Source organism: Mesocricetus auratus, unplaced genomic scaffold (genome assembly GCF_017639785.1).
Source record: "Mesocricetus auratus isolate SY011 unplaced genomic scaffold, BCM_Maur_2.0 Super-Scaffold_100691, whole genome shotgun sequence".
Classification (NCBI taxonomy): Eukaryota; Metazoa; Chordata; class Mammalia; order Rodentia; family Cricetidae; genus Mesocricetus; species Mesocricetus auratus.
The window spans coordinates 51,149,625-51,165,048 of record NW_024429267.1 but is presented as its reverse complement, the minus strand read 5'-3'; the positions used below and the strand labels follow the sequence as shown (position 1 = coordinate 51,165,048).

General features: G+C 51.3%; 1 protein-coding gene across 2 annotated transcripts in view; it reads left to right on the top strand.

The window, feature by feature from the left end:
- Positions 1–15,424, top strand: part of Fbxl2 (F-box and leucine rich repeat protein 2) — a 48,529-nt gene that overhangs the window by 31,767 nt on the left and 1,338 nt on the right. For both annotated transcript variants that reach the window (XR_001196778.3, XM_005075022.4), the window contains exons 6-14: positions 5,104–5,172; positions 5,265–5,360; positions 6,181–6,307; positions 6,422–6,496; positions 9,484–9,614; positions 11,184–11,244; positions 11,968–12,012; positions 12,560–12,616; positions 14,934–15,146. Coding sequence is in view for 1 of the 2 variants with exons in the window: in XM_005075022.4 (XP_005075079.1) it covers positions 5,104–5,172; positions 5,265–5,360; positions 6,181–6,307; positions 6,422–6,496; positions 9,484–9,614; positions 11,184–11,244; positions 11,968–12,012; positions 12,560–12,616; positions 14,934–15,146 (874 nt within the window). In the remaining variant the exon portion in view is untranslated. The remainder of the gene's footprint in view (positions 1–5,103; positions 5,173–5,264; positions 5,361–6,180; positions 6,308–6,421; positions 6,497–9,483; positions 9,615–11,183; positions 11,245–11,967; positions 12,013–12,559; positions 12,617–14,933; positions 15,147–15,424) is intronic.

The window sequence follows — 15,424 nt, the reverse complement described above, 5'->3', positions numbered from 1 at the left end:
TGCCTTTGGAATAACTGACACTCCACTGTTCTTAAGGGAACAGCTGGGCGACAGCTGGCTCCACCTGTCTCGTGTGAGCTCTCCCCCTGGATGCCAGGGGGTCAGTCACAGAGCAGATGCGGCAGGAGCAGAAGAGCCCATGTAAGAGCCGGCGGGCCGAGGGGCGGCACCCGGGCCTGGAATGTTTGCCCCCCACTGTCTCCTCTCATCCAGTTTCTTTCTTTTTAAGATTTATTTATTTATTACACATTCAGTGTTCTGCATACATGCCAGAAGACGGCACCAGATTGATTTGTAGATGGTGGTGAGCCACCATGTGGTTGCTGAGAATCGAACTCAGGACCTCTAGAAAAGCAGTCAGTGCTCTTAACCTCTGAGCCACCTCTCCAGCCCCTCATCTAGTTTCTTACTCACTCTCAAAGTGACTCTTGCAGAAAGGCCTGGCTTGTAAGAGACTTTTGCTTCTCGTGAGGGGACAGGTTTATTACATGACTTTTATTATGGTGACCAGCCGCACCTGTACAACTCCATGTGCATTCCCTTCCTCCTAGGCAGCCATGTTTGTTGGAGGAGCTTGAAGCAGGGACCATAGAGGAACCCTGCTTCCTGCTGCCCAGCTCCCATTTTTGATAGGGCCCAGGCCACCTGGCTAGGGATTGTGGTGCCCACAGTGGGCTGGGCCTTCCTATATCAGTCAGCAGCTGAGAAAATGTCTCACAGACCTGGCCGCAGGTCAGTCTGACTGAAGCAGCTTCTAGAGTGGACCCTCTTCCCAGGTGACTCTAGGGTTGTATACAGTTGACGCATGAAGCTAACTGCGACATCAGGCTCAATAGCACACACTTTTCACCTGCCGAGGCATCTCCAGCCCATGAAGGGTTTTTTTTCTTACTAAGACCGGGTCTCTTGATTATGTAGCTCTGGCTGTCCTGGAACTTGCTATGTGACCAGGATGGCCTTGAACACACAGAGATCCACACCACACTCAGCCTCCATGAGGGTTTTTCTAAAGTAAGATGAAGTAGAAAGCGGAGGAGGATCTATTGGGTAAAGGGAGGGAGGGCAGATGTCGGTCATGCAGCTTGACTATGGTCAACACCCCTAAACTACCACAGTGAAAATGTTGTTTTGAAATTGTCACTGTGTACAGTGTACATGTACTGATACATTAAAGACTAGTTCACGATGGTCATGGTGGCTCACGCCTTTAATCCCAGCACTTGGGGTGTGGGGGGGGCAGAGGCAGGCAAATCTCTGAGTTTGAGGCTAGCCTGATCTACAGAGGGACTTCCAGTACAGCCAGGGCGACACAGAGAAGCCCTGTCTCGGGCAGGAGAGACTGGTTCAGACCCTCTAGCCAGATTTTCTACTTGAAGTTTTGTATATCAGTGAAATGGACTGAGTCTAGCTTAACAGGAAGCAAGAATTTACTAGTAGGTCTGGTATAGCTTATACTGCTAATATAAATCTAATAGCTGTCCCATTGAAGACACCAAAATAAATGTGAAAATGTGGATTGCTGGTGGGGACTATGAAAGAAATGCCATTTGTTTGTATATTTTAGAGTCTCATGGTAGAGCCCTGGCTGATGTAGAACTCTCTCTGTAGATCAGGCTAGCCTGCAGCTCACAGAGATCCGCCTGCCTCTGCCTCCCAAGTGCTGGGGTTAAAGGTGAGCGCCACTGTGCCTGGTAGGAAAGCACTGTTGAGAGGCCAAATACGCTTCGTGGTTCCTCAAAACTTTCACCGATTAGGTATCTGTGCATCAGAGAGACAGCGGTGGTGACAGCTGCCCTGGACTCGTTCATTTCTCAAAACTTTTATTGATTAGATATCTGTGCATCAGAGAGACAATGGTGTGTGACAGCTGCCCTGGACTCGTTCATTCATCCTGCCGTGGATACTGTTTGTTCCTTACTGCTGCCGAGCGGTAATCTGTCCTGTGCATGTACAGGTGCTGTGAGGGTTGCTGTCTGATAAACCTGTCTTCCGGGCAGGGAGATGGCTCAGGGCTTAAGAGCACCTGCTGTTCTTGCACAGTTACCAGTACCCATGTCCAGAAGCTCAGAACCTGCTGTAACTAGTTCCAGGGGATCCAGCGCCCTCTTCTGGCCTCTGTGGGCACCTGCACTCACACGGCACACACACAGACACATACATGTTCATAAAATAAAAGTAACCTCCTATAATTGTATTTGATATGCTAACCTCATTGAACTTGAAAGTTTAGCCTAGCCTTAGGTGTGTTTGGAACACTGCTATGACCACAGAACTGAGCAAAATTGTCCAATACAAAGCTTGTCTCATAGTATAGTTGGGAATGTCTTATATACTTTATTGAACATCTGCGTCTAAACACAACATAGTCTCTGGAGTAGTTTCACTGTTCATTCTTGTTATCATGTGGCCAGCCAGGAGCTGTGCCCCCCACCCCAATATCTGACTGCAGGTGTTAGCCGGGAACTCTGTTCCCACTCACCCCAGTGTCTGGCCGCAGATGTTAGCCAGCAACTGTGCCCTCCCCACCCCAGTTATGGATGGTTGAGAGTTACCATGTGAGTGCTGGGAATTGAACTTGGATCCTCTAGAAGAACAAGTGCTGCTAATTAGCTTCTTAGCCATCTTTTTTAATGAAAGACATTTCACTGACTTCTTCCTTATGGAACATTAGAACTTGCTGCCAAACCCAAGGTCACAGACACCCTGTCCTGTGCTTTCCTTGTAAAAGTCTTTAAGATTTATTTTTTATTTTATGTGTATGAGTGAATGCCTTCACGAATGTGCACCATATGTGCCCAGTGTCCACTGAGGCCAGAAGAGGGTGTCAGATCTGGAGTTATAAGTTGCCGTGTAGGTGCTAGAAACTGAGTGCAGGCTTGCTGCAAAAGCATATGTGCTTGTCTATCTGTTGTGGAGTAGGGTATGTGCATTGAGTGCAGTGTCCAAGGAGGCCAGAAGAGGGCATCAGATCCCCCAGAGTTGGAGTTATAGGTGATTGTGAGCAACCTAATATAGGTGCTGGGAACTGAACTCAGGTCCTTTACAAGAGCAGTATGTACTCTCAACAGCCCCTACCTCCAGCCATCTCTCCAGCCCCGCCTCCAGCCATCTCTCCAGCCCCGCCTCCAGCCATCTCTCCAGCCCCTACCTCAGCCATCTCTCCAGCCCCTGCCTCTCTTCTGAGGTGCTGTTGCAAGCTGTGTGCTTTACTCCAGTCTTCTTCTCTGTGCATCATTAGATAAATGATCACTTTTTATATATCGAATTTTCACCCATGCAGTGCTGGGGATGGAACCTCATATGTGCCATGCATGCAGTCTGTCACTGAGCTGAATCCCACACCAGCGCCTGGTGTTGGTGTATGAGCACATGTGTCACTGCAGATCACACCCAGAGCCTTGCACACACTAGGCAAACCCTGCCCCAGCGCGTGCCCGCCCTTGCTCTTTGCAGACTGACTCATCTGTCTCCTGCCCACCGTGTCCAGTTTGTCATTAACCATCAGTACATTTCCATCATAGTCACGTTTAACATGTCTTCTCAAACGAACAAAACCTCTGCGTCTCCACGAAACGCCTTCACTCGGCACTGTGGCTGCACAGCATTCTGGGTAAAGCGGACAGCACTGTCAGGGCCCTTGCCCGCTCTCTTTGCCGTCAGTCTTGAGCAGACTTGGCTAGAAGAGTCCTCTGTTCCTTGCAGACGTAGTTTCTCTGATGTTGACAGCACGCAGGGTTCTGCCCGGTGGCGGGCATGTTGTGTGCGTGCGGAACAGTTTTTGTTCCTATAAATGCTCTGTGGAGTTGAAGTCTAGACTGCATCTGCATTGTTTTTACTGTTCTTTTTTGGATCATATCCTTTGTGAGGCTTGGGGATGGCAGGGTGCAGAACGGCAGAATGCTCGTGCAGCACGTAGGAGGCCCATGATCCCAGCACCCACGAAAATCAGTCAGTCCGTCCGTGAGTCAATTAGACTTTAACATTTGTACTCTGTGTGTAAGGTGTTGGCATGCGCGCCACATGCACACAGTACCTGCAGAGGCCACAAGAGGGCCCTGGGCTCCCTGGAACAGCAGCTATGAATGGTTGTGTACAGCCTGTGGGTGCTGGGATCCAAACCCAGGTCCTCTGCAAGAGCCGCCAGTGCTCATAGCCACCGGGTCATCTTTTCAGCCCCCTCCCCACTAATTAATTAAAGTAAAAGACCGTTAGGTTGGGCAGATTGGCATTTCATTTAGTCTATTTCTGCATTCCTGAATCTTCTTGCTACCCAATCCCAGAATCCGTGACAGATTTCCAAGTTTCGCAGGTGGAAGCAGCCTCTGTAGCCAAGGGGCCTTGGCGGGCTTCCAGTCTCGTCCTTCCAGCCGATTCTGCCCCAGCCTTGGTGGTTCCTCGTGTGTAAGTGTCAGGGTCCCACACGGCAGCTGCTGGCATTCTATTCCACACGCGCTCTGAGCACTGTGGACTCTTGGATTCCAGCGTTTGGTTCCATCCCTCAGAGTGAGCAGAGGGTTCAGGGTTCAGGCAGCTCTTGATCCTCTGAGACTTGCTGAAGTCTTATTTGAGGAAGATGCAGGTTGCCTGAGAACATTCAGGCACGGAGTGGCAGTGGTTTGTAGTTAACTGCTCCCGGCCTTGCTGTCACACACAGTCGAGGCAGCTGCCTTCATGCCTTGGGGTCCTTGTCAGAAAGCTTGGCTCTTGATAGGAATGGTACTGAGTGTCAGAGTGCCCCCAGGGCACAATCAGGATGCCAGGCCTCCCAGCTCAGATGGTCCCCAATGTGGGGGGCTGGAGGAGGGTCAATTGATGGGCAGCTTGGGACAGGCTAGCCACAGGCAGTGCCTGAGAGCGTCCCGGGTTCCGGAACCCTGGATCTGCTGTGGAGTGTGTGGCCTTAGTTGATGTGTGTTTAGGAGGATTCAGAAAGCGCCGTTCTAAGTGGATGGTTGTGCCGCCCTCTGGTGGCCATCCTGAAGATTGCAGCCACCCTGTGGCCTTTGGTCTCTTGCAGTGCATCACTTCAAAGATTTTGTGCTACTTTGGGGGAAAAAAAAAACCAAAACAAAACACACAACTTTTGTCCCCTCCACCTTTTAGGACCTTTGCACAGAACTGCCGGAACATTGAACACTTAAACCTCAATGGCTGCACAAAAATCACTGACAGGTGAGGGATAAAGATGGGTCCGGGGACAGAGTGGCCACAGGGAGGCCGGTGGGAAACAGGGTTGAGAACACTAGTGTGCCTGCCTTTTCCAGCACGTGCTACAGCCTCAGCAGATTCTGCTCCAAGCTGAAACACCTGGACCTCACGTCCTGCGTGTCCGTTACCAACAGCTCCTTAAAGGGGATCAGGTGAGCGGGCTCGGCAGTTAGGGTCAAGAGAAACAACTGTGTGGGCTGGGTAGGTGGCGCAGCCTGTAAGGCCATGAAGACCCAAGTCCCACTCTCCAGAATCCGTGTAATTAGCCAGGAATGGTGGCGCCTGCCTGTGGCCACAGCCCTGGGGGGGAGGCGGGGAGTCTCTCGGGCTTACTGGCCGGCCAGCCTAGGGAGTTTAGGAGCTGCATCCGATTGAGTGGGAGACCCTGTGTGACAGGAGTGGAATGCAGGAAAAGGGACACGTGGACCATGAGAGAGGATACGAAGCTAGGGGCTTGGGGAGAGGGCTCAGTGGTTAGAGCACATACTTTTCTTGCAAAGGAACCAAGTTCCTGGGGCTCACAGTTGACTGTAACTCCAGATCCAGGGGGTATGATGACCAACTACAGTCACAGGCACCCCCCCCACACTTTAAGATTAAAAAGAGGATCTAAAGCTAATTGTTTCCTATTTTCAATTCTATCGTTTTTTCTTTTTGTGATGGTAAGTACATAAAATTGTAATTAGTACTGATTGTAACTCCGTGGCTTCAGACCGGCCCTTCTAACTGCACAAAGGTTCGCTGAGATGTATAGCGTGAGCAGGGTCACTCAGTCTAGCTGTGTCATGCTCTGTGAGTGCGTTACAACCGGCCCATCTTCTAAAAGGTGGTGAGGAAGACACCCAGAGTCCACTTGTGGCCACACACGACACGCACCCACACATATGTGCACTTACACGACACGTTTGTGGGGTACTGAGTTCAGCACTGTCTTCAGGAGGCTGCACAGGGGGCTGTTCTTTGTTCTCTCAGCGATGGCTGCCGGAACCTGGAGTATCTGAACCTCTCCTGGTGTGACCAGATCACAAAGGACGGCATCGAGGCGCTGGTGCGGGGGTGCCGGGGCCTGAGAGCCCTGCTCCTGAGGGGTTGCACACAGGTACAGAGGCGGCGCACCTGGTCAGCTTGTTTGCCTTGCTGGGGCCGTCACCTTGGTACCCGACCCGCTCTCTCACCTGGATCCCACCCTCTTTCCTTCCCTCCGTCCGCTCAGCTAGAGGATGAAGCTCTGAAACACATTCAGAACCACTGCCACGAGCTCGTGAGCCTCAACCTGCAGTCCTGCTCAGTAAGTACGGACCCGGGCACCCGTGAGCGCCCACAGCACCCGCACGCAGCCCCGTTGTCTGCCCACACCTGCCCAAAATGGACGGCAGATGGCCACATCACCCTGCCCTGCCGCCTCCTCCTGTCTTCCTTGGAGCTGTGAGTCTTTGGGAGGTGAGAGACAGTAATAAGGCAGCAATGTCAGCGCAAGACCGATGGCGCCTCCCCCAATCACATACATCAGTCCTGATGTTAGCTTCTACACCTGTGGTCATGTACCTGCTCATGTGTGTGAGCATGTATGACTTACATACATATGAGAGAGAGAGAAGGGGTCTCATTGCATAGCCCAGGCTAGCCTGAGGCTCACAATTCTCATGTCTTGTATATTGAAAGCTGGGATTACATGTGTGGACCAGTATGCCTGGCTGGCTCTTTCAAAACAAACAAGCAGACAAACAATCAGGAATGCTATAACTAGCTAGCCGTTAGACCTGAACAGCTTGGTGAGATCTCAGTATCTCCTTTCTTTCAACACGCCGGGATGATGACCCCTTTAGCTCCCCACCGGGCTGCGGAGAGCACCCAGTCAGTTGAGTGCTGGCTTTGTAAGCACAAGGACCTGAGCCTCATCCCTAGATCCTGCGTAAAAAAGCTGAACATGGCAGCATGTTCTTAGAACCCCAGCACAGGGGAAGCAGAGGCAGCAAGATTCCTCCAGCTTGCTGGCCAGCCAGCCTCCTCCACTTGGTGAGTTCTGATCCAGTCACAGAGTGTGTCTCAAAAAAGAACACAGCTAGCACCTGAAGAATGACACCTGAGATGGTGCACACACACATGCCTGCACACACACATGCCTGCACACACACATGCCTGCACACACACATGCCCGCACACACATGCCCGCACACACATGCCCGCACACACATGCCCGCACACACATGCCCGCACACACATGCCCGCACACACATGCCCGCACACACATGCCCGCACACACACATGCCCGCACACACACATGCCTGCACACACACATGCCTGCACACACACATGCCTGCACACACATGCCTGCACACACACATGCCTGCACACACATGCCTGCACACACATGCCCGCACACACATGCCCGCACACACATGCCCGCACACACATGCCCGCACACACATGCCCGCACACACACATGCCCGCACACACACATGCCAGCACACACACATGCCCGCACACACACATGAATGCACACACACATGCATGCGCACACACATGCATGCACACACATGCATGCACACACATGCCTGCACACACATGCCTGCACCCACATGCCTGCACATACACATGCCTGCACACACACATGCCTGCACACACATGCCTGCACCCACATGCCTGCACATACACATGCCTGCACACACACATGCCTGCACACACACATGCCTGCACACACACATGCCTGCACACACATGCCTGCACACACACATGCCTGCACACACATGCCTGCACACATACATGAATGCACATATACATGCATGCACACACATGAATGCACACACATGCCTGCACACACATGCCTGCAAACACATGCCTGCACACACACATGAATGCACATATACATGCATGCACACACATGAATGCACACACATGCCTGCACATACACATGCCTGCACATACACATGCCTGCACACACACATGAATGCACATATACATGCATGCACACACATGCCTGCACATACACATGCCTGCACACACACATGCCTGCACACACACATGCCTGCACACACACATGCCTGCACACACACATGCCTGCACACACATGCCTGCACACACATGCCTGCACACACACATACCTGCACATATACATGCCTGCACACACATGCCTGCACACACATGCCTGCACACACACATGAATGCACAAATACATGCCTGCACACACATACATGCCTGCACCCATACATGCCTGCACACACACATGAATGCACACACACATGAATGCACACTTGCAACAATGTTGTAAACTGTGAGTGCAAGAGAAAGCAGCTTTCTTCTCTAGGCATTAGCTTCGGAAGGACTACCAGTTTTCCTCACTCACATTACGTGGCTGTGCACTCATGCTGCTGCGTGACCCAAGGGAACTAGGTTTTTGAGAAATATAAGAGAAAGACCTTGCATTCAGCTTTTTTGCTTTTTTTTTTTTTTTTTTTTTTTTTGGTTTTTTGAGACAGGGTTTCTCTCTGGTTTTGGAGGCTGTCCTGGAACTCACTCCGTACATCAGGCTAGTCTCGAACTCAGAGATCTGCCTGCCTCTGCCTCCAGAGTGCTGGGATTAAAGGCGTGCGCCACCAACACTAGGCTATTTTATAGCTGTGCAGAAGCCTCTCTCTGCTCGTCTGTTGAGTAGGACTGGGATTGAACTCAGGGAGGGAGAGCCTCTTGCATGCCAGGCAGGCACCTACCAACCTACTCTTAGCCCAGACTTAACTATTACCTTTGTTTTTTTTTGTTTTTTTTTTTTTATGAGACAGGGTTTCTCTGTATTGTTTTCGAGGCTGTCGGTCTAGCCCAGCCTCGAACTCACAGCGATCCACCTGCCTCTGTCTCCCGAGTGCTGGGATTAAAGATGTGCGCCACCACCACCCGGCATCTATTACCTTTGTTTTGGAAAGTTTGAGTTCCTTGCCTGACCTGGAACTCACTCTGTAGACCAGACTAACTCTAGACTCACAGAGATCTAAGTGCTGAGATCAAAGGTGTGCGCCACCACACCTAGCTGCATTTCTGTCTGTCTGTCTGTCTCCTTTCCTTTTTTATTTTTTTGTAGTTTCACTTATGTAGTCCAGGATGGGTTAGGACTGGCCCGATCCTCCTGCCTCAGCCTTCTAAGTGCCAGGACTAGGGCCGAGTGCTGCCACGCCCAGCCTGCTTCTGCTTTGTTTGGGTGTGGGGGTGAGGCGCTGGTGGGCAGCAGCAGCTCCTTCTCTGACCCCGGGTCAGGCCGGGCCCAGCTCCTGTCTCTTCTTCCAGCGCATTACCGACGATGGCGTGGTGCAGATCTGCAGGGGCTGCCGCTGGCTGCAGGCTTTGTGCCTCTCGGGCTGCAGCAACCTCACAGACGCATCTCTCACGGCCCTGGGCCTGAACTGCCCCAGACTGCAGTGAGTATGGCCCACTTCTGCTCTGTGGCTGCAGGGCTAGGCTGCCTGAGGTGTGGTAGAGCCAGGGGCTGTTGGGCTGGGGTAAGACAGCACCTGACCCCAGCAGGGGAGGATGGGTGTGTGGCACGATGTCTCTTACCATGTTTCTTGGTCTGTTTCATGCATGAGTCAAATTATGGGCAAATTTGGCAATCAGAGTGGTCTCACAGTGGACGGACTAGTGGTGGGTCTGGGGCACCAGTCACTAGATGGGTGAACTCCAGGAAAGTGTCAGCTGCCTGCCTGTCATCTTCCTGATTATCGGGAAAAGGGCTAGTTCCCAAGGCAGAGCCTGCCCACCGCCAAACACCTCACTCTGCACACACACGAGCTTGGTGCCTTGAGAGTAGCTGCTCTCAGTACGCCTGTGTCACCCTGAGTTAACTCACCTCTGTGAGTGGACACTCACTCCACCCTGAGTTAACTCATCCCTGTGAGTGGACACTCACTTTCAGGAGAAACTGAGTCCCATAGGAAAGTCAGTTTGTCCACACCTCATAATGGATAAGGAGGGAAGCAAGATTATGAACCTGTAGATTTCTATTTCAAAACCAGGTTTTTGTTTTGTTTTGACTTGCTTTGCTTTTTTTTTTTTTTTTTTTTTTTTTTGGTTTTTACGAGACAGGGTTTCACTGTATTGTCGGAGGCTATCAGTCCAGCCCAGCCTCGAACTCACAGAGATCTGCCTGCCTCTGCCTCCCGAGTGCTGGGGTTAAAGGCGTGCACCACCACCACCCGGCAACTTGCTTTGCTTTTTGAGACAACTTTTTTCTGTGTAGTCCTGGCTGTCCTGGAACTCGCTCTGTAAACCATACTGGCCTCCACCTCTTGAGATCCGCCTGCCTCTGCCTCCCGAGTGCTGTGATTTGAAGATGTGTGCCACCATCACATGGCTCTTGTTTCAATTCTTATGAGAATTAACTCGTTTTTTCATTGCCTATAGTTTAAACTTCCTGGAGGGCAACGAGACATTTTAGTATCTAGAGGCTGAAGACATAACTTGGCGGGAGAGCACTTGCCTAGTACACATGAGGCCCTTAGTTCAACCCCCAACACCAGAAAAGAAATAGTGTAGATCTCAAGATGATTTTGTTTAGCAATAGTCCATTTTAACTGTGGGTTTTTTTTTCAAGGGTTTCTCTGTATTGTTTTGGATGCTGACCTGGAACTCACTCTGCAGACCAGGCTGGCCTCGAACTCATAGAGATCCGCCTGCCTCTGCCTCCTGAGTGCTGGGATTAAAGGCGTGCGCCACCAATGCCCGGCTTTAACTGTGTTTTTAAAAACAGTGGTGGGCAGGCTCCTGGGTCACAATCCACATCTGTGATGAGACATTAGGACTCTGGTTCAGTCCACCTGTCCTAGTGCCACTCAGCTGTCCTGATTGGCTGTGTTTGCATGACCCCTGCAGGACATGACCAGAAAGCAGCTCAGTGAGCCGCAGAATAGAGCAGACTGGAGAGTGTGCGTCATGCGGTGTGTTCTGTGGCTAACCAGGCTCTGCTTCTTCTCCCCTCGTGCCCTTCCCAGAATTTTGGAGGCTGCCCGATGCTCCCATTTGACGGATGCAGGCTTTACACTCCTAGCTCGGGTAAGGCATTGAGTCTGAAACACAACACTGTTGTAAAGCGCCCCTCCCCCCATTCAGAGTGACTCAGGTAGTTTTGGGGAGCACAAAGAAATGAAAAACCTAGCTTCAGAAGAGATGAACACGAGGTAGGATAGAACCCTTCAGTAGGCTTTGCACTTTTTCCTGCTGGCCAGGACTCTGGGGAGATCCTGGAAGGTGAGTCCAGCTTTTGAACATAGCACTGCCACTTTCAAAGTTCATAAGAACTGTGCAACTCAGAAAAAATGTTGGGCCACATTCATAGGTCTCCTCAGGCACGGGCGGCCCCCAGGCTGCAGTTTGGACATGCTGTCAGAGCATCTGGAAGGAGTTCAGGCCTCACTCGCTGCCCCTCCCTTCTCTTAGTGGCAGGCACCCTTTCTATGTGAACCCTGCGCCTTGCCTGTGGTACCCGTGCCCTTACCTCCCACAGGACACAGCCTCCATTTCCAGGCCCTCTTTGAGCCTGTGGAGTAGAAAGGTACATCACCCCCTGGGTTGAGAGATGGTTTGGTTCTCAGTAGCCACAGCCATTGCCCAAAGTGAGCACTGACTCAGAGCACAGTGCTCTGATGGCTGTAGAGGTTGGGCGCTGACTCAGAGCACAGTGCTCTGATGGCTGTAGAGGTTGGGCCTGCTCCTCAGTGGACAGGTGAGCTACTCCTCATGTGGCTCATGTAGCAGGGCGTCTGTGGCCTCTTTCAGAATTGCCATGACCTGGAGAAGATGGATCTTGAAGAGTGCGTCCTGGTGAGTGGACTTGTAGCAGCCCCTTAGAGCTGCTCTCTCGCTGCTGGAGCCTTGCATAGCAGCAAGCACGGGCTACCATTGCCCCAGCATGGTGGTGGGGATTGGGCCTCTTTAGGCCACTTGTCACGGGACTTATATTTGGCTGGTCCAGAACTTCAGACAGACAGTAGCAGAGACATGCGAGAGAGCCCAGCCATCCCAAGCATAAGGAGGACTCCCTTTTTACTCCTAGCCTGTGAGAGGGGGCTGGAGAGATGGCTCAGCCGTTAAAGGCTAGGCTCACAGCCTGTGAGAGGAACGAGCCTGCATTTTAGGTGATAGGGAGGAACCTCCTTGTCCCCCTGCTTTTGTGTCCTGTCCCTCAGCTTCCTCAGGCACCAGAAGCAGGGCAAACATCAGTGTGCCTCCAGGAGGTGACAGCGAGCCAGTGTGCTTGGATGAGGTTTCAGTTTTCTTTTGTGCCATCTGATCCCCATGTTGAGGAGCAGCCAGGATTAGGTGTCAGGTCCTGGCCTAGAAGCCACACTGACAGCCTGTTTCTCTCCAGATCACTGACAGCACCCTCATCCAGCTATCCATCCACTGTCCCAAGCTCCAAGCCCTGGTGAGTGAGTTACTGCTCACAGGAATGACTTGTGCATGTCTTTGAGGGCCACGTTGGGTCCATTTCCTGTAAATGCCACTGTCGCTGTTGGTCTCAAAGATCTCCTTGTTGGGCTAACTCGGGCTGTGGAGTATCTGGGTGTCACGGCTTCCACCGTAGGAGGTGAAACGGTTAGGAACCCACAGCCCATCACTTCACCTCAGGGAGATCAGTCAGCGTGGGAAATGCCGTTACATGAACCAAAGATTGGGTCGTGCTCCTGATAGCTTTGCCTTTCCTAGTCACCTAGCAGAGGCAGTAACAAGGCACCTGCTCCATAGGCATCTGACCAGACTGGGAATGGGGACTTGGCCACTGCATGTTGACAACAGCAAAGAGATGTAAATAAGACATCAGAGCCTCTTGGATACACAGAACGATCTGGACTTCCATGAATAGATTCAGTACATACTGTTCGGAAAATTAAGAACAAAATTCAGTGGATGACCCCAAAACAGAGATGGCTCACTCTTAGCAAGTGAGAACAGCTTGAAGACAAAGAACGAGGGGTAGCTTAGGGCCTTAGTGAGCGGGAGCAGATGTGAGTCACAGCACCACAATCACAATATTGCTAAAACGTTCCTGCAGGTTCAAGCTGATCAGACCACAGACAGCACTCCAGACTCCAACACCAATGCTTGCATTTGAGAAAGGCCCAACGATTTAAATTTTCCAACTACAAGAAGCCAGAAAACAGTAAAATAAAGTCCAAATTAAAAGGACATAACATGGTAGAGACCAGTGAAACTGAAAACAAAACAGGACAGCAGTCACATAGCAACACAGTCTGTTGCTTTGTAAACAGACCCTCAGGTCGGGCTGTCACCAGATCTGCCCAGACTGAGCGTCCCTTACCCAAAATGTTTGGGACAGAGGTGTTTGGACTTCCAGAATGTTTCATTACACACTTATCATACACATTTATTCAACCAAGTGCTTGGTATTAGGGCCAAGATGTAAACACAAATTCATTTCTGTCTTGCTACTGCACTGTGTTTGACTGTGGCCTGCCTCACAAGGTCAGTTGTGGGTTTCCTATTTGTGGTACTGCGTTGATACTCAAACATTCTTAGATTCTGGAGAATTCCAAGTTATGGATGCACTCACCTACATAAATTTTGTAACACAGGTAAAATGGACAAATAACTCATTTGATGCAAAATAACCCCAAAACTCCTCTTAAGGAAATTCACTTACAATCTATAATTTCCCTAAATGTTCATGCACAAATGGATTTGTTTAGAATTCTTCCTACCATTTAAAGAATTAACAGGATTCTATGCCATGAGCTCGCTGAGAAGTGTAATGTCTTCCCAGTGACCCTGAATCAAAACCCAGTGGTAGCTGGCTCAGTGAGGAATGGTGTTCGCTGCCGAGCTTGACCCAAATGGGATAGGAAAGAACCAGCTACCACTTGTGTCAGGCAATGGCTCACATGGTCTGCACGCCCCATGCTTACCCGCTTCTCCACCTGGGGACACCCTCTATTCCCTGCTAAACTCTGAGCCTGACATTCTTCTCCACCTGCTGGGGCCTGCATGCTCTGCCCATTGCTGCTCAGCCACAACACCTCAGACATTATTCTAGCCTCTTCCTCAGGGTGAGCCTCAGTCGCTCTCAGCCACTCTGTTCCTTTTCCCCTCTAAAGAACTTCTATGTTGGTGTGGATTTTCTGTTTTCACAGTGGAGAAACTGTCCCATCCGGCTACTAAGTAAACTTGGCTGTGTAAGCTGTCCATTACTTCTGTAACCTTTATTACCACTTCCAAGAGTTGAATTGATGCGTGGCTAAGGGTGGTCAGGGTCTCAGCTGTGTGCATTGTCTGTACTAGGGTAAGTGAATGTGACTGCAGGCGCTTCTGGAAGCCAGAGGCAGTGGGTCCTCCTGTAGCTACCTTACATGGTTCTGAGAACCACACTCAGGGTCTCTGGTTAGAGTTAGCGTTATGTCGTGGGCACAGCAAACCCAGGGCCTTGCTAGCTCCTCTCTGGCCAAGGAAACAGTGTCATGGTCTTACAGAAAATCCCAGACTTAGTGTTCCCTGCAGTACTGGATGCTGGGGGATCGAAGCAGGCTGTCAATCTGACGAAGTAGATTCCATTCATTCCTGAAGGTGGCCGTCCCCAGCACATGCCACGTGCTCTGCAAAGGGCACATCACACATCATACCACAGCAAGCAGTCTCTCTGGGGCACTTCCGGAGCCAGCTCCCCAGCTCTTACTCGCTGGAGCCTGGAACGAGGGTCCCCTGAAGGAACGTCTTCGTCCCCTCCCCAGAGTTTGTCGCACTGCGAGCTCATCACGGATGAAGGGATTCTCCACTTGAGCAGCAGCACGTGTGGGCACGAGAGACTGCGGGTGCTGGAGCTGGACAACTGCCTCCTCGTCACGGACGCCGCGCTGGAGCACCTGGAGAACTGCCGAGGCCTAGAGCGACTGGAGCTGTACGACTGCCAGCAGGTCACCCGGGCAGGCATCAAGCGCATGCGGGTAGGTGTGAACCCCCCAGCAACTGAGGGGACTCAGATCAGCACCCAGGCCGGTGAGAGCCGCAGGCGACGGTGCTCGTGCCAAGCCTGTCTTCCTGAGCTCAACTCCAAGACACAAAGTAGACTAGAAGCAATCCCTGAATGTTTTCTGACCTCCACATAACATGCGGTGGCATGTACTCGTACTAGTGCACACAGCGCACTTAGAAAAACCTCAACATTTCTTTAGTGTGCTGTGCTGACACAGACTTGTCTGGTTACACAGCACTACCTTAGGCT